This window comes from Gadus morhua, chromosome 2, assembly GCF_902167405.1.
Source record: "Gadus morhua chromosome 2, gadMor3.0, whole genome shotgun sequence".
NCBI lineage: Eukaryota > Metazoa > Chordata > Actinopteri > Gadiformes > Gadidae > Gadus > Gadus morhua.
In genome coordinates, this window is record NC_044049.1 from 16027185 (window position 1) to 16052420 (window position 25236).

At 43.4% G+C, this 25236-nt stretch overlaps 2 protein-coding genes across 6 annotated transcripts in view; one reads left to right on the plus strand and one right to left on the minus strand.

The window, feature by feature from the left end:
* cep112 (centrosomal protein 112) overlaps positions 1-14749 on the minus strand; it is a 112288-nt gene extending 97539 nt beyond the window's left edge. For all 4 annotated transcript variants that reach the window (XR_003979741.1, XM_030379753.1, XM_030379762.1 and 1 more), the window contains exons 1-6: positions 14669-14749; positions 13966-14086; positions 13215-13405; positions 10005-10153; positions 3834-3921; positions 905-982 (exon numbers count right to left, since the gene is read on the minus strand). Coding sequence is in view for 3 of the 4 variants with exons in the window: in XM_030379753.1 (XP_030235613.1) it covers positions 905-982; positions 3834-3921; positions 10005-10153; positions 13215-13405; positions 13966-14065 (606 nt within the window). In the remaining variant the exon portion in view is untranslated. The remainder of the gene's footprint in view (positions 1-904; positions 983-3833; positions 3922-10004; positions 10154-13214; positions 13406-13965; positions 14087-14668) is intronic.
* Positions 14750-15927: 1178 nt separating this feature from the next.
* Positions 15928-25236, plus strand: part of prkcab (protein kinase C, alpha, b) — a 100792-nt gene continuing 91483 nt past the window's right edge. For both annotated transcript variants that reach the window (XM_030339381.1, XM_030339389.1), the window contains exons 1-2: positions 15928-16252; positions 16636-16667. In XM_030339381.1, the coding sequence (XP_030195241.1) occupies positions 16083-16252; positions 16636-16667 (202 nt within the window). In that variant the 5' untranslated portion in view covers positions 15928-16082. The remainder of the gene's footprint in view (positions 16253-16635; positions 16668-25236) is intronic.

Sequence of the window (25236 nt, forward strand, 5' to 3'; positions counted from 1 at the left end):
TCTGTTGTCTTTGTCCCTCATCCGTAAAGGAACTATTTAGACTGAACAATTACTAACCACTCTGTTCCTGTTCCTCATCAGTCAACACTGTACAAATCAAGCAAGCATGGAACGCCTCTCTGATGTCTAAAGCACAGCAGAGTTCAAGAGGGAATGATGGTCGCCTCTGCTAGTATTCAGTTCTGCTGTGTGTGTGCGTTGGTTTTTTGTGTTTTTATGTGTATGATTGCAGGTGTGTAGAAACAACTGTTGAGATGCTTTTGTGTGAGTGTGTGTTTGTGTGGGGGGGAGGGGGGGATAGCGTTGCTAAGCGCTGCCTCTTATCAGTGTCTCAGTGGCAAACTGTGAGCATGGAAGTGTGCACACACACACATCTCAGATTACCTCAGCTCACCCCAGCACGGAATAGAGAGAGAGAGAGGAAAGAGAGAGAGGGGGAAGAGAGAGCAAGACCAGAGAGGGAGGGAACGAGACAGCAGAGGCGAGAGAGAAGGCGGAGGAAGATGGGTAATAAAGCATTTTCTCACTCCATTCTTCACCATCCCATTCTCCCGATAGTAATAAGATGGACGTTTTAAAGCTAAGAAAAAACTGACTCAAAGAGGGAGGGTGGGAGGGTGGAATGCAATAGATAGCTTATGAAAAAGATTGCAAAAGATAGCGAGAGACATAAACCAGACTATGATAGAGAGAGAGATTTCCACATCACACCTGCTGGGTCTTATTCCATACACTTATTCCACTTATTGTATTTGCGACTTGCTGGGTCTTATTCACAATGACGAACCCACTCCCCACACACAACCACAGTGGGTTCCTCTGAGACCCTCTGCCTATAGTAGTGATGGAGATTCTAAGGTCAGCTAAAGGTCCCTGGATATCCAGGGCTCGCCTTCACACCCACCCCTAGGTTCCAACTGTTGAGCCGGGCCTCAAGGTCACTGTCATCTGGGGATGCGTACGGCTTCGACACACCGTCCACCTGGGGAAACAGAAAGCCAACACAGCGGAATTTGACTCATATTTTTATAATCTCACTGTGTAAAGTTGCATTTATTTATTTTATGGATGACTGTAATCAGTACTTGGATTTTTATTGATTCGCTGAGTGATAGATGAATTGGAAACAGACGAGGGCCTTGTAGAACCGCACACACAAGGTCACATGAGGCTTAAATGTGAAAGAACATTTTCATGTTCATGGAGGAAAGGATTTATTTACTGGCAGTGATGCAGGGACCCACCCAAGAGATTAGAACAAGACCTCCCTCCATAAACCTGGTTAACCCAGCCCACCCCCCTCAATCACACAAACGCATGCACGCACAAACACACACACACATGCCCCTCCCATACACTCCCTACCACTGTACACCCCCTACACAACTACCCCAGATGTTTTGCAGTTCCACATCATTTCTGCCAGTAAATTCCAAAGGAGGGACATAGCCTCACTTTCTAGCCCCCCACCACCACCACCACCACCACCACCACCACCCAAGCAGTCGGCCTGCATATGGCCTCTTTATGTGTCTGTTTCTTTGTTTGTAAAAGATCAGTTTGCCTAGATTTTAGGCTGGGGCTAGGAGAAGTGGTAGGGTTGGGGTGAGGGGTGTAGGGACAGAGGAAATATCGAATAAAGCCCAGAGAGGGCAATAGTGAAGGGTTCTGCTGATGTTGCTGAGAGTGATTAGGCTCATCTGGGATCCAGCAGTCCTACTATGTTAAAGAGGAACTCCTCGGGGGAGAAGGCACAGAGCCTGGAGCGGAGACTACAAACTGCAAGGGGCGGACTTAGACCTTGCATCTTTTTCTGTTTCATTACAGAGATTTACATAGAATCTTTTGGAAGAGGAAGGGGATTTTAATTAGTGTGTGGCCAGTGTACACTGTGCTGATTTGAAAGCCTTACAGATACTTTCTAAGTTTACTGCTGCTGGCCAGGTTTGCATTCAACAAAAACACTTACAGGTCCGTACATCCAACATCATGATTGGTCAAAACAATTACGAAAGAAAGTTAAACGCCCCCTTTCACCCGGATTTGAGCTTGTCTGCCATAAGACATTAGATAGGCATCTAAAATAAGCATTTAGATTTTTAAACTTCAGTCTGATTTGTGAGAATAGGATCAGGTGAACGGTGGAATAGGTGGACGTAGCCTCACGGAAACTGCAACAATGCAGATCACTGGGGGCAAATATGGCAAGATTCAATACTCTACTCCTTTCCCAACTGTGGTTGATCAGGAGGGCTTTAAGGGCCCAAGGGGCCTCAAGCTTGTTCAAACCGCTTCAGCAGTATTCCTTGGTCAAAGTGGTGGGAGCTTAACTTCTTATCATCAATACTGATAAGAGAACGGCACAAAGATGGATGTTTTGATGAGAAGAAAGTTCTGACTTATCGCACTGCTTTTATGGGAGCAGGCAGTTGCACACTTTTTGCTGCTTTCATGTATGAGGTCATCAGAATCTTCCAGGAACAGGTTTATGAGCTATCTGTTCTGGTGTCACACGCACACACACACGCATACACACACACACACACACACACACACACACACACACACACACACACACACACACACACACACACACACACACACACACACACACACACACACACACACACACACACACACACACACGCAGGAGGAGGTTCGTCTTAATGTGATCCTGTCTAGCTCAACTGGTAGATGTTAACACTGCAAGGGTCAGGGGTTCAATTCCCAATCGGGCCACTCATGGCAAGAATGAATGCACTCCTGGCATTGTAAGGAGCTTTGAATGAAAAGGTCCATCAAATGGCTTTTTGTTTTTAACATTATACTCTCCTATTAAAGCAACTCTAAATGTGGTGCTGTATCTGCAGGATTGCTACTATAATTACTGTAATTTGTCTGTGTGGATATAATAATACGTTCCTTTATATAGCACCTTTCAAAAGCAGGCATCACAAAGTGCTACAAAAAAAGCTAGTAAAATATAGAGGAACAGATACCTTGCAAAAGTACAAAACAATCAAAAGAACAAATTGAAAGTACGCAAGTCCCAACCGATCTTCAGTTGCTTTCTGAATGTTTCCATGGATCATAAGTCCAATGGGAGAGAGTTCCAAAGCATAGTCTCCTTCAGTAGCTGCGTTTCCATCTAAAAGGTGATGTGAATCTTTAGAAAGTTCGCAAAAAAGCAATTCGAATTAGGTGCGTTTCCATCAAGTGGTTGGAGCGGAATAGGGTGATGACGTTACACGTTGATGTCGGCATGGTTGCTATGGCCGGTCGTTATGCGGAAATCGGAAAGACTGTCAGTCCTGTGTGTTCAAAGTTCACTACGTCAAAGCTGTTTCGAAAAGTGTGTTTCCATCTCCCATTTTGCGAATTTACTCTCTTTCGCATTTCTCAAAAACCACCTCAAGCGAGCGGATAAACCTTTTTTGCGAATTAGAGGATTTTTATGCAAATTTTGGTGTTTCCATCACCGTTTACTGATTCGATACTTCAAAGTTCGCATAAAATCAGGGGGATGGAAACGCACCTATTGTGAGTCTGGAGTAAAGAACCACCAGCAAACCCTGATCAGACAACCTCAAATTCTTGCTGGAATATCGAGGGTGCAGTGGGTCTTTAATGTGGGCAGGTGCCTGACCGAAGGAGAGGCTCCTGTAATCATTTTTTTCTTCAAACCTATGGCATCATGATCTAACTTGACCGATTTAATTTTTTCTTAGCTTGGATGTTCCACAGAACGATATATAAAAATAAAATCCAACTTGTGTATCTGATCCACTACACCAGTCAGCCAGTCAGTCTGTCGGTCTGTCAGCCAGTCTCACCATGCCGGTGTGTTCTCTTCTAGGGGACTGGTCGAGAGGACTGGACGCCATTTTCCGGCATGGGGTCTTCTCGTCATACGGCCGCCTTCTGAAAGGAAAGGGTTCAAAGTGGAAGGTTAGACATAGATTGAGAAGGAAAGAAAGGGGGGGGGGGGGTCATGGTGTGATTTTGACTGCAGTCCGTGCTCACAGACATGTTTGCGTTTCTCCTCTGTGTGTATTCATGGATGTACGAGTGCAGCAAGCTTGCCCTGGGCAACACACGCACATTCCACCAGGCAACCCTTTCCCTTGCTTTCACTTGGGCACTTCGTCCTGTCCGTACGATGATTAACCTGATTAACACACACAAGCATGGGCATGTGCACACACACACACACATATAAGGGCATGCGCACACACACACAAATCCATAGACGCACGCACACACACACATGTATGCTGGCACACGCCGTCGTCCCCTCATTCGTGAGGACTTAAGACAGTCGTTTCCTCTTAATGTTGATCTTGAGATCAACATTACGTTGAGATGTTAAAAATAGGTTAAACAAACGAAAGAGACATCATCGGGTGGAGACATTGGAAGATTCAAAACCCTTCTTCACATCCATCTCCCCTGCCCAATCTCATTTTGGGATCCTTCCAGAGAATGTGTGTCAAGGTTGGCAGTGTGCTAATGCTAAGTAGCGCATCGTGAATCACGCATCGTGAAGCAACTAGTTCCTTTGGTTTCATCCTTACCATACCACCTAAAGCAATACAATCTTTTTTCCTGAGCTCGAAGTGCAATGTATAGATAAAATGGAAATGAGGAAACAATTTACCAACTCTTTCTCTTCATAATGGCTTCAGGATACCAATGAAATCTTTATAATTAAATTGTCCATATATAAGTATACTGGAATGTATAAACAAATGACAAATTATATTGTAATTTTATAATATATTATCTATATATGTAAATAAGCAGAAAGGGGCGGAGCTCCTTTCAAGAGGAAACGTGCAGCATCACTATGCAAAGTATCACCATGTAAATGATCAAATACTGTATATTTTAATATCATAACCTTTTAACGTGACATTTGCTTCCAATGTGCCACTTCTCGGGAAGGCCACTGGGAGATATCCAGCCCACGACCAAACTTACTTGGACCAAACTGAAACTCTATTACATTATATAGGTCAAAGTCACAACAGTGCCAGCGACCGCTGGGTATTCGCAACAGTGGAGAGAGGCCGTGATCCGTGGTCTGAGTACAACTGTTGTCAGGGGAGACAAAGAGTATCAATGTTGGATTTGGTTTGTTGATGAGGCAAGTTTGCATTCCATACATGCAACATTCTTCACGTCCTTCCATCATTCCTGTGTTCATGCCGACTCTTTCCACTTTGGTAAGTTGTTATGTTAACATGCACATGCCTACACACACACTCTCATGCATGTATATTCAAGACGGCCGTGAAACCTGCACGATGTGAGAGCAAAGCAGTGCAATCTAGGGCCTCAAAGTCAACAGGTGGATGGAGATAATTGAATCAGATGTGTGGGCCCAGAGATCAAAGAGGTGGCAAGCTACAGCTACAGCCACACACACGCGCGCACGCACACCCTCACAGACACATACTCAGAAAACACACTCATACGAACACACACACACACACACACACACACACACACACACACACACACACACACACACACACAAAGAGAAGCACACACACACATAAGAAGCCATCGCAGCCTTGCTTAGATTAGAGCAGCCTGACACTTGCAGCAGCAGTCTGACCTCCAGGTGCAGGGCCACGGGGAGGGGGGCTCCAGGGGGGCCCTGCATGACAGAGACTCTGCACCCTCCAGTGTTGCAGTCTGACCCTGGGGCCACAATCATCCATCCGCCCCACCCTCACCCACCCTCCTCCCACAACACCCTATACAGCTGGATGCCAGACAGGTACAGGACCACTCATTCTGGTTGAGAAACATAGAAGGATTTTATATTTTTTAAAGGTAGAAGGTTGATGGTTTGAGAATACAGAATCTTTCAACCTTAGTATCACACTTCTAGCCAAAAGCTGAGACAAAAAGTAATGTGTGTGAGAAATTGTGTGTGTGTGTGTGTGTGTGTGTGTGTGTGTGTGTGTGTGTGTGTGTGTGTGTGTGTGTGTGTGTGTGTGTGTGTGTGTGTGTGTGTGTGTTTGTCTTGGAAAAGGAACCTGTGTGTACCAAAAGGCAAAAATAAAAAAATCCACGCAGAGGGAGAGAAAATAAAGCCAGAGCCAAACACAGTCTTTGTAGTCGGCGTCTGAAAGCACTCAGTAATCTTTAGCAGTGAACCTGACCCCATGCTGATTAGCCAGTCAACACACACGGTTTACATCAAGAACACTCCCTCTCTCACTCCCTTTATTCCTTACCCCCCCCCCCCCTCTCTCTCTCAGCCTCATCCCCTCTTTTCCCTGTAGCCTCTCCACATAAACACACTCCCCCAAAACAGAGGCATACAGATACATACCACCCCCCCCCCCCACATGCACATTCCCCCTGACTGACTCACACAAATACACACACACACACACACACACACACACACACACACACACACACACACACACACACACACACACACACACACACACACACACACACACACTACCCCCTCCCCTCCTCGGAGTCCTGTGCATCGAAACGGCAACAAACATGTGTCTACGTGGTAGCTATGTTTGACGGCGGAGATGCATACAATTCGTATTAATCAGGGGGAGGCGTGTCGGTATGAGGGTACATACACACCCAAGAGGTTCAGTCCAACCCCCCCCCCACACACACACACACACACCATGTGGAGCTATATGCACTTTTCCCCACAGTGTTGCTCTTGTTGGAATCCCTGGTCTGGCTTGGTCGGTGTCTTGGCGCCATCTAGTGGCTAAATGTGTAACTGCAGTCCAAGCAGCAGATACTACTCACTCAAGTGCGCATTGGAGCTAATGAGGGCCAGACCTCCCGTAACCCACCCCAAGACCCAATGCAGCCCCCTCCCCCGTCTACTCAACCCAAGCCAATCTTAACATCAAAACCTTTGCCCTCAGATCTCTGCACTTGATTTACGGACTAGAACAATGTTCCACAAGCTCAAAGACGCAGCCTTCTCATCACCTGACTAATGGCGAGAGAGGGCAAAAGAGAGAGAGGGCAAAAGAGAAAGAGAGAGAAGAGAGAGAGAGAGAGAGAGAGAGAGAGAGAGAGAGAGAGAGAGAGAGAGAGAGAGAGAGAGAGAGAGATCAAACAGTGTCGGATCACAGGGAGAAGGAGCCCGTCGAGATGCCTGACGTTTAATCTCGGCTAAATGAGAGAGACACATGAAAGGAGGCCTGCAAGCCACCGGCTAATTTACTCCATCAGGACGAGGGCCCTGTGATGCGAGAGTTGGTCTTTTCATGGTCTTATCCCAATCAAGGCGCACCACGACATGATTGTTGCTCAACGGCCTGCACAGAGACAAACCAATAAGACCTCTAACAGTTGTTGAAGCCTGAGATGTGCATGTTATTGCATGTGGAAAACATATGGTTACGGGCTTGAAGTCAATCACTCATCAAGAAAGTAGAAATATACATATCACGTACAAACCCTACGCAGTGTCAACGATATCTCTTTTGTTACTGTTATATAACAATTTCAAAGCGAAAATGGTTCATATACATTATATGAAGCATGTATCAATGATTATTGGACATGGCCTGCAGGGGTATGGAGTTTGCAACCACAGTAGATTATAAGGCAGTGTTTTAAGCACATTTCCTGCCTTTTCTCTATTCATTAAGATCAATGAATGTTTCAAGCTAGTGAGGTCTAAGTGGTCTCTCCTCCTTCTAATTGGCACCTAAATCCGGGAGCCATTACTAATGATGTCACTTGGTTAACTGTAGTAGTCAGACTGGATCTATCACCTGGCCAGAGGAGCCTAGTAAGTACCGTTAGTGGGAGGGAGAGAGAGAGGGGGAGAGAGAGAGAGAGAGAGGGAGAGGGAGAGGGAGTGGGAGAGAGACAGAGAGAGAGAGAGACAGAGAGAGTGAGAGAGAGAGAGAGAGAGAGGGAGAGGGAGAGGGAGAGAGACAGAGAGAGAGAGAGACAGAGAGAGAGAGAGAGAGAGAGAGAGAGAGAAAGAGAGAGAGAGAGATCCTCATTATGTAAATGTTCATTTAGAGTCCATACAGAGAGCGAGAGCAAGAGAGAGAGGGGGGGGGGGGGAGCTCCTCATTATGTAAATGTTCATTTATTTTGTTAATTAATTTGAACAGAATTCAATGACTACAATATATTTTCCATGTAACCCTAATATAATATAACAGCTAATGGGAGATCAAGATCATAACGTAATAAAATTTATTCATATTAGGCGACATTGAAAAGATAGAATCTACATAATGTAAATGCATTTGCAAAAACGAATGGAACATAGCACAGCATAAGAATAGAAATATTCAAACCTCACATTTTTTCAAAAGTTTCAATTTACCAAATTCTACATTGTAGTAAATGATTTCTTAGTCCATCAATATGGCAAGAGGTTGATGACTTTAAAGTTTAAGGCAGCGGTTGACTGCGGTGTCTGTGTGCGAGTGAGGGTTGCGCTTTTCAGACACTTAATGTAACGCCATGGTTTGTATGGAGCTACATCCGAGCAGCGGTTTATTTAATGTCCGTGTCCGAGTGAGGGTTAGGCTTTCCGGACACATACATACAACATCGCTTATAATAACATTCATAACAGTAACACGATCTGCACTAAAAGAGTGTCATGAAGTTGGGTCAAAATGGGTCATAACCTTAGGGATAACACACCATCTCCTTCCTAAAACTCTCCAAAAACACATTTGTTTAAATCTCATGGTGTTCGAATTCCATCTGAAACAGTGGGTTCACAGGCTCTTTTGTGGGGTTTTCTATCAGTGTGTGCATATGTTTAATGAAGGTTTAACTGACGGTGTTTCCCATACATAGACCAATGTGTGGCGCAGCGCCACAGAATCAACACAGAGCGCCACAAATTTATTCTGCTTCTTTCTTTTCTTTGCGATTTTTAAATATAAATATCGTTCCGTTCATTCATCTCCTCATAGCACTTTTTCTCCCTGACATTGTCGTTCACAAACGCATACGCACACGAACACGAACACGCACACACAGACACAAGCGCGCATTCATGCCGGTGGTGCGCGGGTACACTTATAAACTAGGGGCGGTAAAAAAAAAGTTTATTCTTCGATGCATTTCAATTCTGTGTTGAACGATTCCGTCTCGATTCAGATAAGTTAATCAGAATAAAAAATAAATAAATTGTTCGCCCCCTGCAACATTATGTTCGACAGAGAGGGATCATTTGAGTATTTTTTAAATTATTTAATTTTTTCAATGTGCATTTGCCAATCTGATTTGTCTGGACGCGATTGCGATTCAGCCTACACATAGCATGGACGCAAACTCACAGCCAGACACAAGAACAACGAACAAGTTCTTATTCTTATATTTGACTAAGAGCAGCCTTTTCTTTAATGACATTGAAAAGAATGATTAGAAAGAAACTACTTCCATAGTGTGTTGTAATGCAAGCTGCATTGATTATTGCATTTTTCATAGTCATATTTGTGACAAAAGCTTTTTCTCCAATGAAATATTAGATAAGGTGAAATGTATCTGTTGATTTCTTTAATGATCATCACAAAAGTAGGAAGCGATTAGCAATCTCTGAGTAGCAAATTCAAATGTAAATACATTTTTTTGAAAAAAATCCCGCATTATGAAATGTGCATAAAAAAATTAATTGCTTTGAGATGCATCAATAATCGTTTTAGAATCGAATTGTTGGCCTCTGAATCGGAATCTAATCTAATCGTGAGGTGCCTAGAGATTCCCACCCCTATTATAAACAGCAGATTTGCCCGCCTCTCTCAACGCGCCTATCAAAGGAAAACCCGAAGCAGCAGTATTTTTGGCACAGAGAAGACGGTCGGCGACCGTTTTACCAAAGTTTAGTTTAAGACTGATGCGTCAAGACTTATGCACAGGGGGCCGGTATGGCCTGAAACCCCCGGCAAGAAAAAAGGGTCCCACTCCGCCTCACGCACCACACATTGCTTTCTGTCTGTGGGATGCACTGACTGAGGTACCTGGAGTGAGTGGCAGAGGTGGGGGAGGAAGACCTCCTGGTCCTGTCGGATCCATGGTGGCCGAGCTCTCCTGCCACCCAATCAGGAAGCGGTGCCACTTCCTGTACCGCTGGCCCGCTGGCGCCCAGGGGCTCGTCGAAGTAGATCGCCTGTACGTACCGGGACAGGAAGTCAGGAACACATCAGGTACGAGTCCTGGTTCATTTGCCATTTCATCATTTAGTTGATGTTTGTATTCAAAGGAATGTATTTAGAATAGGGCTGTAACGATACACAAACTCACGATTCGGTTTGTATCACGATTTTTGGACCCACGGTTCGATACATCCCACGATTTTTTGAAATTTAAAGAGCATTTTATTTAAACAACACTTATATACCAATTAACTTAATGTAACATTTAATAACAAATAATTTGGAACACTGAACAGATTTGAACAGAAAGAATACTATTAAAGTATAGCTAAATGAATAAAGAAATAACGTGTGGGAGGATGCTTTTTTCAACTGTTTGGTTGGTTTAGTCAAATATCCTTATTAGCACTTCTTATTAGGCTATGTAGCTTAAATAATGACATAATCAGGCCGTATAGAATGCAACATGTTTAATAGCCTAACTTTCAATAGATGGAGAAAAACCTGAATGTCATGAACGTCGCAATAACGAGGCGTTACGAGTAGCATATGTGTGCGCCAGAATGGCAATGTGCGTATGCGTGTGTGAGTGACGTCAGCGAGTGAGTGGACGAGCGAGGAGAGCGAGCGGTAGCGCGTGTGTCTAGTGAAGAAGCGAACGAGTCCGGTAGAATAAAGTACCCATCCTGTCAATAATCGGTGGCCGCTTCATTCCGACCTATAAGCAGACAAACTGCCAGTCAAATCACACAAAACACTAGAGACAGGATCACACAGGCCCCTCTGGATAAATGTCGTTCATATCGCATATGAGCACTTCGACGGCTGTGGAGAAATGCGATCCTCCGTAGCCACGGAGGATTGCAGTCGCATACTTACGGCATCGATAGGAGGGGGCGCTGTCAGCAGACTATTATTTAGACAAATTATTAGCAAATTTCAATCGGACAATTTGACAGCAGAGTTAGAAAGGGCGTATCGCGCTTCTGCCTTCTCACACCGCGAGACAGGATCGTGGCTTTGAGTATCGCGATTTTCGGTTTGATACGCGTATCGTTACAGCCCTAATTTAGAACTAGCTCTTTCCGTCTATCTGTCTATCTATTTAAGATAATCTGCATGTGTGCTGACATGTGTCATTTGTATACCAAAAATTAATTACCACACTGTGCCCCTTTCATTCTAGGTCATCCTCGTTTCCTTTGTTATTGGGGTCATTGTCGTTGTCTGTATTAATTTCACTCAAACGTTTTTACTTGATAAATTAGGCATAAAAGCCTGGGGTCTCATTTATAAAACTGTAATAATAATAATAATAATACATTTAATTTAGAGGCGCCTTTCAAGACACCCAAGGTCACCTTACAGAGCATATGGTCATCATAAATCGTTGAAAAAAAACCCAGACATTGTGGAAAAAATAAATAAATAAACAAAACAAACAATCAAAACAGTGATCAGTTAGACGTTGTGTGCGAGTTTGAACAGGTGAGTTTTGAGTTGTGACTTGAAGGTTGTAATGGTGTCTGACTGTTTTATGTGTGGGGGGAGGGAGTTCCAGAGCCTGGGTGCTGAACAGCTGAATGACCGGGCACCCATTGTAGTGAGTCGTGATGTGGGGATACATAGTAGTCCAGCCGAGGTTGAGCGGAGGGAGCGGGAGGGAGTGTATTCTTGGAGGATCCGACTGTGCGTGGGATCGCTACTAAAAGTGTACGAACGCCCAAAAGCCAAGTTTTGCGTGCGCCAAAAAATATTCCGATTTATAAAACCCTGCGTACGCACACCGTACGCAATCTTTTCTTTATAAATCACAGACTGCCTACAAGTGTGCGCAGCTGAATCAGCTTCACGTTCCGCCCTGTACACGCCCCTTTTTAACCATAAATGGTCAATGCAAATGACCTCATCAATTAGATCTGCATATAAAACAGACTCAGATGCAAGTATTATGTCTTGTCGGAAACAATGGCAGAAGTACTGAGGAAAGCAAAAAAGCTAAATTTCACGGAGGTTGAAGTGGAGACACTTGTGGGTGAGATGGAGGCCCGAAAAGTAGTTTTGTTCGGCGGTCACGGGATTGGGATCGCCAACAACAAAAAGCAGAGTGAGTGGCAACATGTTGCTGCAGCAGTGAACTCTGTCAGTAGCAAGGAGCGCACAGTCCCAGAATTAAAAGAGAAGTGGTCTGACATAAAGTTACATATTTTTATGTAGCCTACCAATAAATCGTTATGGTCCCAAAAGACCCTCTCCCTCCGAATCCTGTCATTTGCATGGTCCGCCAGAAGTGCCATATGGTGCAGCATTACCACGGCGCTCACCTCTGCATTTATAGGGTTACGGTAATAAGACTGGTTTGTAATCACCCACGTAAAATGTTCTTGAACATAACCCCTTTTTAATGCCTGATTTGTCATGAAAAGCATCAAGAGTAAGGGACAACGATTGTGATGAGGAGTGTGGCTTGGTTTTCCACACTTAAAACCAATTTAATTGACATTTGATTATGTTTTTACAGTGTCACATAAAGATATTGTGTTATTGACACATGTTGGACAGATGCTTTATTCCATGCACTGGACAGTATGGAGTGACGGGATTAAATATAGAGAAAAAAAAAAATTCTATTCTAAGATGTTTCTGGAGTTATAACTGAGAAACAACACAGTTGACTTAAATTATTCTGATTACAAAGATTTAACGCATGATACAATTCTTCCGTCTGACTTCAGTTCACCACCACACCATCTGTGTCACCAACTCTCCTTTTCCTCCAAACCATGCGTACGCATGGGTCAGAGTTTGCTTAGGTCTGCGCACATTCTTCCGTCAAGTTGGTTTTTTATAGATCACAACCTTGGCGTGGAAAGTCACGTACGCCAATTTCAGCCCCGTTTTGTACACAACGGTTATAAATGAGACCCCAGGGCATTTTAATCCACCAGAAGAGAGTATGTATAAGTGGCCAAATCTTATGTTATTATAATATATTATACATGTTCGGTCACATACGTATATATCATATAAGTCATATAGAATCAATAACAATATAACTTGGTTGGCGAGCGTTACCATGTAAGTTGGTAGAGTCTTCAGGCAGCCCTGATCCGGCTTGACAGTGAAAGGGGCATCCAGGACTCCTCTTCTGAGCATGTGCAGAAGCAGGCGAGCGTACATGTTGCGATTCTTCAGCCCAACTGGTCCTGAGCCACACATGGTCGGGTCACAAAGCTTCCTGATCCACATGGCGCACCGTTGGCGCTCTGGGTCAGAGGGGCAAGGAGACGCTTTGTTGAAGTTAGGAGGGGAACAATGTCACACTTTTACACTGTTCATGTTTCTAAGTAGGGCTGTCACTGCTGATACTGGAGTAGAAGTTAGAGTCAATAAATTATGTGGAAAGTAGGATCCATTCTCTTAGGACTGCAACTCTGTATGGCCAATCAATCTGACTAATAAATTGATTAATACATTTAAAGCGTTTATATATTCATTAAAAATTGGGCATAAACTAATCATCCATCAGAAAAAAGCAATTAACATTCTGTTTTTTACATATAAAACAGCTCTCATCGACAGGTGATGAGTGGACAAAATAACATACAAAAGGGGAAATGAAATACAGAAATAACTCAATAACAAATTGGCACATACAAACCACCATAGCAAGATTGGATAAAAAATGTAAATAATAGAACTGATGGTTACCATGAGTAATGAAATGCATTTTTAAAGCTTATTGACACCGGAGGTGGATAATGGATATTAACATACACAAATAAAAATTAGTACATGAAGTCATCGACCAGCTGGGTCATTTTACCTGTTCTGTTGGGGTGCTTCAGGACATATGGCTTCATGTCTGACAGGTAACGGTCGAAGTCTGCGTCCAGTCGCTCTGGAGTGTCATCGTGCAGACTCATGGTGCCTTCTGCACTAATGGACTTTAGGAATATGGTAAATATGTTTCAATGACAAATTATAAATGTCCATACTGTGCCATTTAGTTTCACATAAGTATCTGGTCCCATTTTTTAAATTCTGAAAGTTTCAAGTGTGCAAACTGCATTCAATTTCTTCCGCAAGAAAATCATCTATATTAATATTGAAGTTTTGTTTTAGGAAGGTAACTGTTAACTGGGTTGGTATTGCATATTCTGTTTCTGCTGTGAGTTAGTTACAGCAGCCTTATAAGCATTAATATTTTCCATAACTGTAGTTTTACGAAGATGGATATCGTACATTCGGGTCACTCGGGTGATACAGCCATAGTTTATTTAAGCAAAATATAGAACGGTGAAATTATTAACTTATGCCATAGAAATGTCTAAGCAACAAAAACACTGCAACAACAAACCCCCACTAGCTATCATGATGTTGACTACCTGAATAACGCCAAACACGCTAGTCTAAGGTTCTGTTCTAAGCTAACCGATATGCGAAAAGTATCACTATTGCTTCCTGTTTGCTACATAAAAATGGTGTGGCCGAAAACTGTAAAGATAGAACATTTGGTTTGTTTTTACCTTAAAATAGGCACTGATTTGGCCGCTCAAAGTGATTCAAACTCCACAACAACTTCCTACCCTGAGCCACATCCGGTTTCCGTGAAGGAAGGGAAACAGAAGCAGCGTCCCTCCGTTGCTAAAGCAACCGTGCAGCACGTGTCCATGAATGCAACAGCAGATGAGATGAGTAGCCTATTCTCTAAGCTGTCTGAAATGTATGGACGATTTGTCACCACCCCACACATTCAACATTTCAAATGGATCTGAGGGTTGAAGGTTACTGATGCATCTTCTGAAGTAGTAGTAAAAAACAACGATATTGTAATTAAATTCCCATCGATTTTCCATGTGGATCTTTCATTATGCTCTCGTCGGGCTTGGTCTCTCTTCCTCGCTATGAGTTTCTGACTCGGCCTCAGTGGCCGATGGATCCAGAGAGCGGTATTCTCTGAAAAGACTGCTAAGAACTACTTGCAACATTCTACCATAACAGCGATTGACGATTGATTGATGTGTTATAAAGTGTGTGTTATTTAAGTGTTTATTTGACACCTTTGTCTCATAATTGGTATCAAGTTAATTGTTTAGTCGTAAAAACAACTGTGTCCATTAGTGAAGTTATTACAATGATAACAGATTTCTTACTGGCATGTTAGCTAACTCAATAGCTAATTAAACGGGCCTTAAATGTACTAATCTTACCAGTATTGTTGGTATATATTTAGGATGTGTGTATTTCTGCCGATTGATACATTCTGATACAATCTGTTCTCCAGCTCCATTCAGTTTGCATATCATTGTGGTCCAATAGTAGGCTTATTGGTCAGTTATTTGTTATCTGCTGTTTTGCTTTATTAGCTGCTACCAGACCAGCTATCCTTCATCACATGCATTATTTACGCAAATATTGTGTAGGTGTAAGTTTCCAGGCAGGTAGGAAGTAATTTACAGGCTTCGTTTTAAAGTAAAATAAACTACTATATTGTTCTATACTTTACGGCCCCATATTAAGGCCCCATATTAACTTATTGTCATTCAATTCCTCTACTGTTGTTGGCTCAGCCGCAATCGGGCTGCCTGGCATCCTCGTTTTGATGCATAAGTTCAGAATGTTAAGTGGAATGATAAACCTCGGGAGGTATTCTACTTTCGCATTTAGCTGTAATCTAAGTAATGTCCACGTGGGGGCGCCAACGCACAGGCCGTGTTGGCTGGCTGGAGTGATCCAGGAGGGTTCCAGGTTGACGTCACACACAGTCACACACGCGTGAAAAAAGAGGCGCTCAGCTGTAGCCCTGGCAAAGAGCGAAGCGTGCGGTCCGGAGAGAGACGCTCCTCCAACAGTTGACAGCGGTGCGGACAGAGGGAGTACCCTGTGTTAGAGTAGTGGGGACAAGACACTTTGGGGCGGACGGTGTACTTTTTGTTCATAATGATGGCTGACCACCATTTGCACTATAGCGACTCAGCGGCGATCGGAAATCGATTTGCACGCAAAGGTGCTCTGCGCCAGAAAAACGTCCACGAAGTGAAAAACCACAAATTTACTGCGAGGTTTTTCAAGCAGCCGACCTTCTGCAGCCACTGCACGGACTTCATTTGGTAAGCGTTGCTTATGTGCACACACCCGTTCATTATGGATGTGAAAAGTGATGAGCAGCACAGCTCTTGGCAGCTCTGTTTGACCTGCTCCATATCAGCTCTCACCTTAAATTACTTTCACACCTGCTGTTTTTAATATCCAGCGGCAACTCCCAGTTTTGAGTGCCATGCTGACCAAGTTATTAGATAGTTTCGCCCCAAACACAAACGTAAATGCAATCAAGCGCATAGTTCACTACATGGGGGCGTTTGTTGTGGTTTTATTCTCATTACAGCAATTTACTCGAAATTAAATTGTAGATAGTAAGGCATAATAATAGACACAATGTGCTATGTTGGATCGGCATCGAGTTGACGTTACGTTATGTGCTCTTATTTTGCAGGGGGTTTGGGAAACAAGGATTCCAGTGCCAAGGTAAACACATTTAGTAACCAACTTAACTTTTAATGTGATTTATACTTTATACTTCGAATTAATGCGAGAACACTTGAACTTATCGCACTACATAGCCTATTTTGCCACGGACTCGGACCGTCTGACTTTTGGCGAACAGCGTAGGCCTATTTCATTTGGTGGTGCTCAAGCCTAATTTGCCGTGGCTCCGAAAAGGCCTACAGCAAACAAACTCAATTAGCGGAATTGCCGGTGCCTGAAATGAGGCTATTCTAGCTGTGCTGCACAAATGTACAACGGATGTCGTGAGACTCGTCACAGCGTTAGGCAGCGGGCAGACACAATACTCATGCTTGGGTAGCTGACTACCTCTGCCATACTTTGTTGAAAATACCTTAATTACCCTGTTATCCAAAGCACTTTACAGTGAATAAAGACACATGCCATTAAAGAGCAGGTAGGGATCAGCCATTGCTCAAGCATGCTTACAGGTAGGCCGTGGACATTAAGGGGAGGAAACCCAGTACCTTTAGTCATAAATTTGTAATGCTGCGTGAGTTGCTTAAAGGTGCAATGACATATTTTGTGTGTTTTAAAGAAGGAGGGATCCTATTGGCAAAGGGTGTGCTCACTCACTTTAGAGAAAGCCTGATATATGCAGGTGCAATAGTGATTCACTTCGGAAAGGGTTAATCGAGCATACCGTAGATGATATCAAAAGACAACCTTCTTTCACTTAGAGCCTTTATTTATGTTATTAAGCCTTTTACAAACACTCTCTCTCCCTCTCTCTCTCTCTCTCTCTCTCCCTCTCTCTCTCTCTCTCTCTCTCTCTCTCTCTCTCTCTCTCTCTCTCTCTCTCTCTCTCTCTCTCTCTCTCTCTCTCTCTCTCGCTCTTCCCTCACCTCCTCTCCTCCTCCTCCTCTCTCCTCCTCCTCTGTCCTCCCTATACTGTAACAGAACACTGCATAAGAGATCCAAGAGCATACAGTAATAAAGTAAATAATAATAGTTATTAACAGTTATACCACCCGGATGTTTAAAATATAGTTAAATGGCTCACTATTATGTCGTAGGGATCAGGAATTCAACCAGAAGTATCATGAATGCATATTTATCTGTGTGTGTGTGTGTGTGTGTGTGTGTGTGTGTGTGTGTGTGTGTGTGTGTGTGTGTGTGTGTGTGTGTGTGTGTGTGTGTGTGTGTGTGTGTGTGTTTTTTCACTTGTGTATCCAGTGTGGTGCGTCCCCAGGTGTGTGTATGAGCGCTGATTACTCATTCTTAATCAAACAAAGAATGTGAATGCTTAATGGTTTGAGTTTAAAGTTAAACAATGCTGTAATGCTCGTAATGTTTTCGTCAAATTGGGGTGAAACTCAAAATGCTGTTGAATAACCGACCAACAGAGAGACTGCTCTGTATGCCTTCTCATGGAGCATTCAAACTGCGTCTGTCTGCCCCCTAGAGTCAGCCCTGTGCACACAAGCCCATGCTTTTATGTTCAACATGAATATGTGATCGTGTTATTGGATCTCTGCGTATTAAGTCAAATTCACCAAGGGGGAAGGACTTTAGGCTTGCATCGTGTAAGCTAGTGAAGAGACATTCTAACAATGTGATATTACATTCTTAAAGGGGACCTATTATGCTTTTTCGACTTTTATGACCTATAAACGTTGTTATAATGATTGATAGTCATGTTTAACCACACTAAAGTGTCAAATAATGACGTACATGCGTTTCGACGTATTCCCTGCTGACAGTCTGGGGTGGCTGTGCAGAGCGCTAAACACTCGGGACAGCGTTTGCGATTCACTTGTTCACATTTCCGGGAAATCATCTACGTAGAGGCACTCCTGCCGCGCTCCCATATGCCTGGTCAAATCTGCCCGCGCGCGCGGAGTTGGGTTGGCAGGAGGGGGGCGAGGGGGCGGAGAAGGACGAAACCGAGCGTTGACAGAATGCTGAAAGTGCCCAGATGAGAGGAAGAGTTTCCCGAAAATCTACATCGTTTTTTGTGTATGGTTAAACATGACTATCAATCATTATAACAACGTTTATAGGTCATAAAAGTCGGAAAGCATCCCCTTTAAGATGACTCAAACTAAAGTCTATATCAGTCCAATAAGAACTAACAAAACCCATACCATATAAAAGGCATGCAGTGTACGGCAGAGGTAAACAGTATGCATGACTACAACTATTATACTATCACTGCTATAACTACTACTACTTCTTCTAATATGGGCTACTACATGATCGTGACAAATGTGATAATAGCAATTATTTTCCTGATATTGTGATTGTCATTATTCATTGCGTATAGTATTGAAGTTAAATTCTGAGGCCCCTACTGAATACAAAAAACAATGACAAAGCAATTTCTGAGTTGTATCAGTATGTATTTTTAATTTTTGTTGCAACTTTCATGCACCAAAAAGGCAAAATCGTGTTTTGATTACAATGCAATTAATAAAGTATTACTTACTTACGTTGTTGAATTGTTGGTAATGAGTCCTTTGCATGGTAGACTTAAGTTCACGACGATAGCCCAATTAACCTAAATGGATTAGTGCGTGACGTAAACGGGGGCCGAAAATGAGAATACACCCCCAGGTCCAGTTAATGGTTAAGCAAGCATGCTCCATCTCCTTGTTGAGCATATACCTCCACAGACCTGCGTGAGGGCAGGCTGCACAGCCCCAAGAAGGGCTCCAGCACTGGGGAGGTTCTGTAGCTCTGTGTGGGACAGGCTGAGACAGCAACCTCTGGGAGAATGGCTGCTCTTTCTCTTCGTCTTTAACACTCTTTATCTTCCTCTCCTTTTGCATCATGGATAATGGACCAATACACATATGCACGTCAATATTTTACATGGGACAAATGTATCTTTTTTGATTAATTTTGTTTATAAATGATTGCTAAAATCCTGAGGTCTTTACCTATGGTTGCTCTGGGAATGTATAAACTCCACTGCACTGGTATTTAGTAAAAAAAATTCTAACTCTAGCCTGGGATATTTCCTCCATGGCCGTTTGGTTGTCTTCATCTCTTGTTCTGCTGAAACCTCTTGAGTTCGTAGAAAGTTCCTAGGCCGCGTGACAGAGAGGAATGAGTCAGGAGCTGTCTTTGGAGCCATGACCATGCAGAAGAGTCTGTGGTTGTGGACACATTCATGCTGTCATGCCTACCTATCAATAAAGCCACATGAACTGGTGGGGAACAAATCATCTAGCTTTACTGTAGAATCCATTTCATAGCAGATAAAATGCCATTTTGTATGCAACACGGTGTTCTGCTGTCTTTTAACCAAGCGCTGGTATATTACTAGGAAATTTAGCGATTGATTGGGATTTTCAGGCGTCGTATTGTTACGAGATTCACAGTATAGCTCATGGACACACACACACACACACACACACACAAACACAAACACTAAAACACGCACACACACAAAAGCAAACACTAACTTAAACACTAAATCACACACACACATGGAAGCCCGTAATTTGTCCTGTGGGCGTCTACGGGATGAGTAAGCGTGTGTGTGTGTGTGTGTGTGTGTGTGTGTGTGTGTGTGTGTGTGTGTGTGTGTGTGTGTGTGTGTGTGCATGTGTGTTTGTGGGTGCATGTGTGTGTGCCTGGTATGTCGGAGCATAGCAGGGATCACATGCAGTCACAGTTTACAAGGCTGATCTGTATGCCGCCTTCACTACACAGAGTGGGGGCAAGTAGCGGGGGCGTGGGGGCCTCGTCTCTAACTCATCCCCATCATCCTGAACCTCAACCTTGGCTGCGGACCGTCTGGCGAACAAACCCACGACACCATCTGGGGAGCAGAGAGCCTTGAGCTCAGAGGAGCACCACACAGCGTCTGGACAGCAGCTGACGAAGGGGCTTTCGGGAAGAAAGAAATAATGGAAGAAAGAACAGAAAGAAAGAAAGACAGCCAGCCAGAGAAGAAGAAGACAAAACGCTGAAGTTAAATACATTAGAGGAGCCTCAGCCAACTGGCCGGCTGGCCGACACTGAATGGGGTGAACGTGAAGGAGAGAGGGAGCGAGGGGAGAGAGAGCGAGAGAAAGAGGGTGAGAGAGATAGAGAGAGTCGGTGAGGTTCAGCAGCACGTTGAGGTTCAGCACCACCTCCTGCCAAAGTGTCTCCTCTGAGCGACTGAGTGCAGGTGGAGATAAAGCAAAACATTCAGGACACATGAAAGGGAGCTGTGTCGAGTAGCCAGCCACGGATGTTAAGTCTGGGAAATGAGCGATTATAAACTCAGCAGCAACTGTTGACGTTAAGCATTCGGTTAGGGTTTTTGCCGAGCAGTAATCTGTGTCACCTTTCGCTTTGGTTCTCCGATAACTTTACCCCCGATGAATATGTGACAATTAGAACAAAATGAAAAACATTTTATTTTATTTTGATTACATTTGCACACATTTGTTGTGTAACTGCTCTCTGGAGAGTAGATATACATATCTCTGTGTATAGGTCGTAATCTCAGTGAGGCTTGTGTTATATAATACTACAGTTACAAAGCTGCTTAGCACTAGCGACCCCTGATCCCATGGCGTTCATACCCTTCGCCACCTCTGGCAGGCTGTGCTATGATCCAACTCGCCCCACGCCTTTCCCATCCTGAGCCGTCTGCCAATAGGATCCATGTCATCATCTGCACAGATGAAGAGAGAGAGCGGGGTGATGAGTTAGATGGATGGATCTGGGTGGTTTGTTTTTGATGCCGAGTGAAAGAGGCCTCTTTTGGGTTATCGTCATGAGCCCAACGTCGTCCGCTCCTAGAACAACAGACCACGCCGGGCATTTAGCATGGAGCAGCAGAAGTGTGGGGGATGGGTGTCGGAATGCCAGAGCGAATGCTGTGTAGGCCAACTCAAAACCAAGAAACAGCAAAGAAACGTGCCGCAGGCACGACGATGGATGCTTGGCTACTCTTGGCTACCCTTTGATATACTTGACAGGGTATGTGTTGAAAGGTCGCCGCTCTGTCGGCATTGAGGTGCTTTCTTTGTTTGTACAGTGATTGTGGAAACTGCATTCATATTCGCTCCTATCCATTCATGAACACTTGGTGATCGATAGCTGTGATGGGTGCCTGATCATCATGATGGATGACTCACAACATAATCGTGACAACGCACACCGTCTCCCTCTTCGGCTCTCTCTCTCTCTGTCTCTCACATACTTAATCTCGCTCACACTCTTTCTCTGGCCACATCCACACGTTTCACACCAATATGTTGACACTGCTCCAGATTTTTAGAACCCCTCAAAATTTTTGTTGACCCCAATGTCAGTTTGAAAACTCTGGGATTTCGTCTGTAAGGTCGAAAACCCAGGTCTTTGATAACAAAGACAATCTTCTTCCTGTTAACACTGGCGTCTGCATGCCAAGGGCACATGAATGTACAGGTAACGTGTGTATTCGGGCGTGTGCTAAACCATCTGAACGAATCGTAGTAGCAGGCTGACGACCTCTCATGTATATTCTATGGAGCTTGTTGCTCGTGAAGTGCTGCCTTCCACCCTGGCTCCATCACCATTCGAGGTCTAGTTGTCAAACACCATTGTTTCTGTTGTTCCCTTGCCATCCTAAATATACATAGATATATCTATATCTTTGTATATCAAAACATAGAACACGTCTCCCTTGTGTTGTTTTGGTTTGAGAATTGCATTTCAGCCAGTGGATGTGACAACGGAAACACAGGCTATATACCCTTGTGTATATGCCAGGCTGAGGCGAAGCTCGGCTCTTGAGAGGTTGTCTAGGGAGGACTACACACACACGGCCAACAAGGCAGGGCTCCGCTTCTCTGGAGTTTGGTGGCAGGGGCGCAACTGCCTACTTTCTGGGGGGCATGCAGACACATAGCAGGCGAAGAGTATGCATTCGATCACTCGAGTCAACACACTTCTCCAGTGTGCCTTTTCAGCGGCCATGGCTCTATGCAATCCGCTATCAATAGTTTTACCAAGTCGTAAGCAGGAGGCCAATTCTTTCCACATCAGAGAAGCATGTACGTGATAACCACTTGTTTTTCATGGAGCTTCAGTATTTTTGACAGACACTGCCAGTTATTATACCCCACCACAAGGCGTGTGTCAGCAACTTTAGCTTCACCAAAAAGCTTACACGCAAAACAATAGACTCTGTTAGAACTTTTGGAGTACAGTAACCAATCCCGCTCCACTTTCTCTCCATTTGACAGCACAGGAAAACAGTATGCTTTGGCAAAACACCTTTTACTCTTATCTGATCTTGGATATGGCCCATCAGGACATTTCTGTGGGCCATTCTTAACCATGTACTGCCTCAATGAGTCCCCCATTTCGTGTGGTGAAGGCCATTCAGATGGATCTTCTGAGTTGCCCCTTGCCCCAGCCCTCTCCTCTGCACCTCTCAGTTCCTGTGTGAATTACACATCTTTCTAATATTTTTTTTCAATATAAATAATATTTAGAAATGAATCACTTGGTATCAAGTGGCTGTTCCTACACTTCCACCTGATATTAGACCAACCTGTCGCCTGTCTGTCCTGATTCTTACTCTCTCTTCTTCTCTGCTTTCTCTCCATCCTCACACCTGAATGATATGAACTTTGTGTTTAGGAGGTTTAAAATATACAGCAGTCAAACCACATAAAAAAACAGATTTTTAAATTGATATGATATCCTTATTGGATACATACTATATGAACATGTTGGACTCAAAAACAAACAAAAAAACAAAGAGTTAAAAAATTAAATAATTTTTAATTATTACACGGCTCTTCTCAATGCCGTCTAATGCTCCGTTCACTTGCATGGGCCTTCACAACTTCCGGCGGTGTCCTGTTCGCCCTCTCTGGGCTTTATTTTCCCGCGTTCTATACATTATTCCTTTACCCTTTGTAGACTAATAGACGCCACATTCGAATCATCATACTTTTAAGCATGGGAAAATTACATTTTTGTATCAACTTCAAAACTCTGTTTTTACTGGATCTATTTACATGAAACAAAGACTGGCATAGAGATTGGCATTTTTCTTGTCATGATATGTTATATTGTAGGCTCAATTCTGATCAGTACTCAGTTCCAAGACAACAGTAACCTGTCGTTTTACTAGTAGTAGATTTAGCTAACTTGAATATTGACAAGCCTCCTCTTGCTACACTGACATAAAAAATACTGTCTTTCAACCACTTTGAAAAGCTTTCTTTCATCCCTGCGCACTCTTTCTCCTTCCCAATCTTTTTTTTTCCATTTTCCGACCTCGAGAGCTTTCTTCTTTCCATATTGAGGTATCAGATGACAATACGTTTCCAATGAAAACACTCTGGTGCTCGCCTCCAGCGCGTGCTCGAGGCGCCCCTTTGCGCCGCATATAGTGCATAGCCACTTTTTGTGCCACTGTGTGGTGGTATACAGAGAGAAACTCCTCGTTCTCCTCCCCATCCTTGATTTGTTTTTAGACAGTGCCTGCTGCTGGGTATTTTGTGTTGAAGTGATGAGTGGCCTTGGTGCTGATTTATTTTGACCCAGATGGTTTTGGTGGGAAAAGGGAAGGAAGTGACGTCCAAGCATGCTGCCTGAGAGCTCTAGCAAAGAAGGGCTAGCTTTAGCCAGGTCATATTTGAGATTTGAATTATGTATTTTTGTTCTTATTATTAGATCGAGTATGTTCATACTCCAGTGCTCTTATTGGGTGCGTGCAAGCAAGCTGCGGTTCATCAAGAGGTCAGCAATGAGAAGGAATTTCTGATTATCTTCTGATTACCTTTAAAGGAACAGCCAACATTTTGCAACGTATACTTGTAAGGGTCCCCACATTCAAATCTAAACAATGAAACCAATCTGACCTCTGTACGTAGAAAATGTGGGTGTCCTTTAACAAACCTCAGCATTGAATATATTCAATATTGTATAATCCCATCATGGCCAAACATAATTCCCTCATAGCATAGGCAAACACAAGTGGTTTTCATACTACTGGTTTATTGAAGACTTGTCTCTTTCAGATCTACCGTTAAAACGGATCTCATAGTATTTTAAGGAAATCTGGAAAACTTCTTAAAAAAATTAAAATAAAAACATCAGCATACACAGCATGTAGAATTACCTTCACAAAAATAAATACAGACAAAGAAAACACTAGCTCATTTACTGCATGCTACAAAGAGGGAATAATCCTTAATGACCCTATAATAATCCTGATAACCGTACACATGAGAGTGGTATTGTGACCAGCATAAAGTCTCTTACCGGTGCATATACGATGTCCTTGCTTGCTCCTTGCTTTAGAATCATACTCACACAAGAGCACTTGATCTTCTTTGACTTCAAAATAATAGTAACTTCACTGGTACTAAATAAATTACAAAAACGCTACTTAAATGATCTCTCAGATTCTTATCAATTATGTATACAAATTAATGGCAACAACAACAACAAACATTGTGTGCAAATAATGTCTTGGGCGAAATATCTTTTTCAAAACTGTTCATGCAGCCGGATTGACACGATGAAGACCTTTTTGGCGATCCTCCATTTATTTTCTCATTTCAAACTTCATTAGAGCAATCTC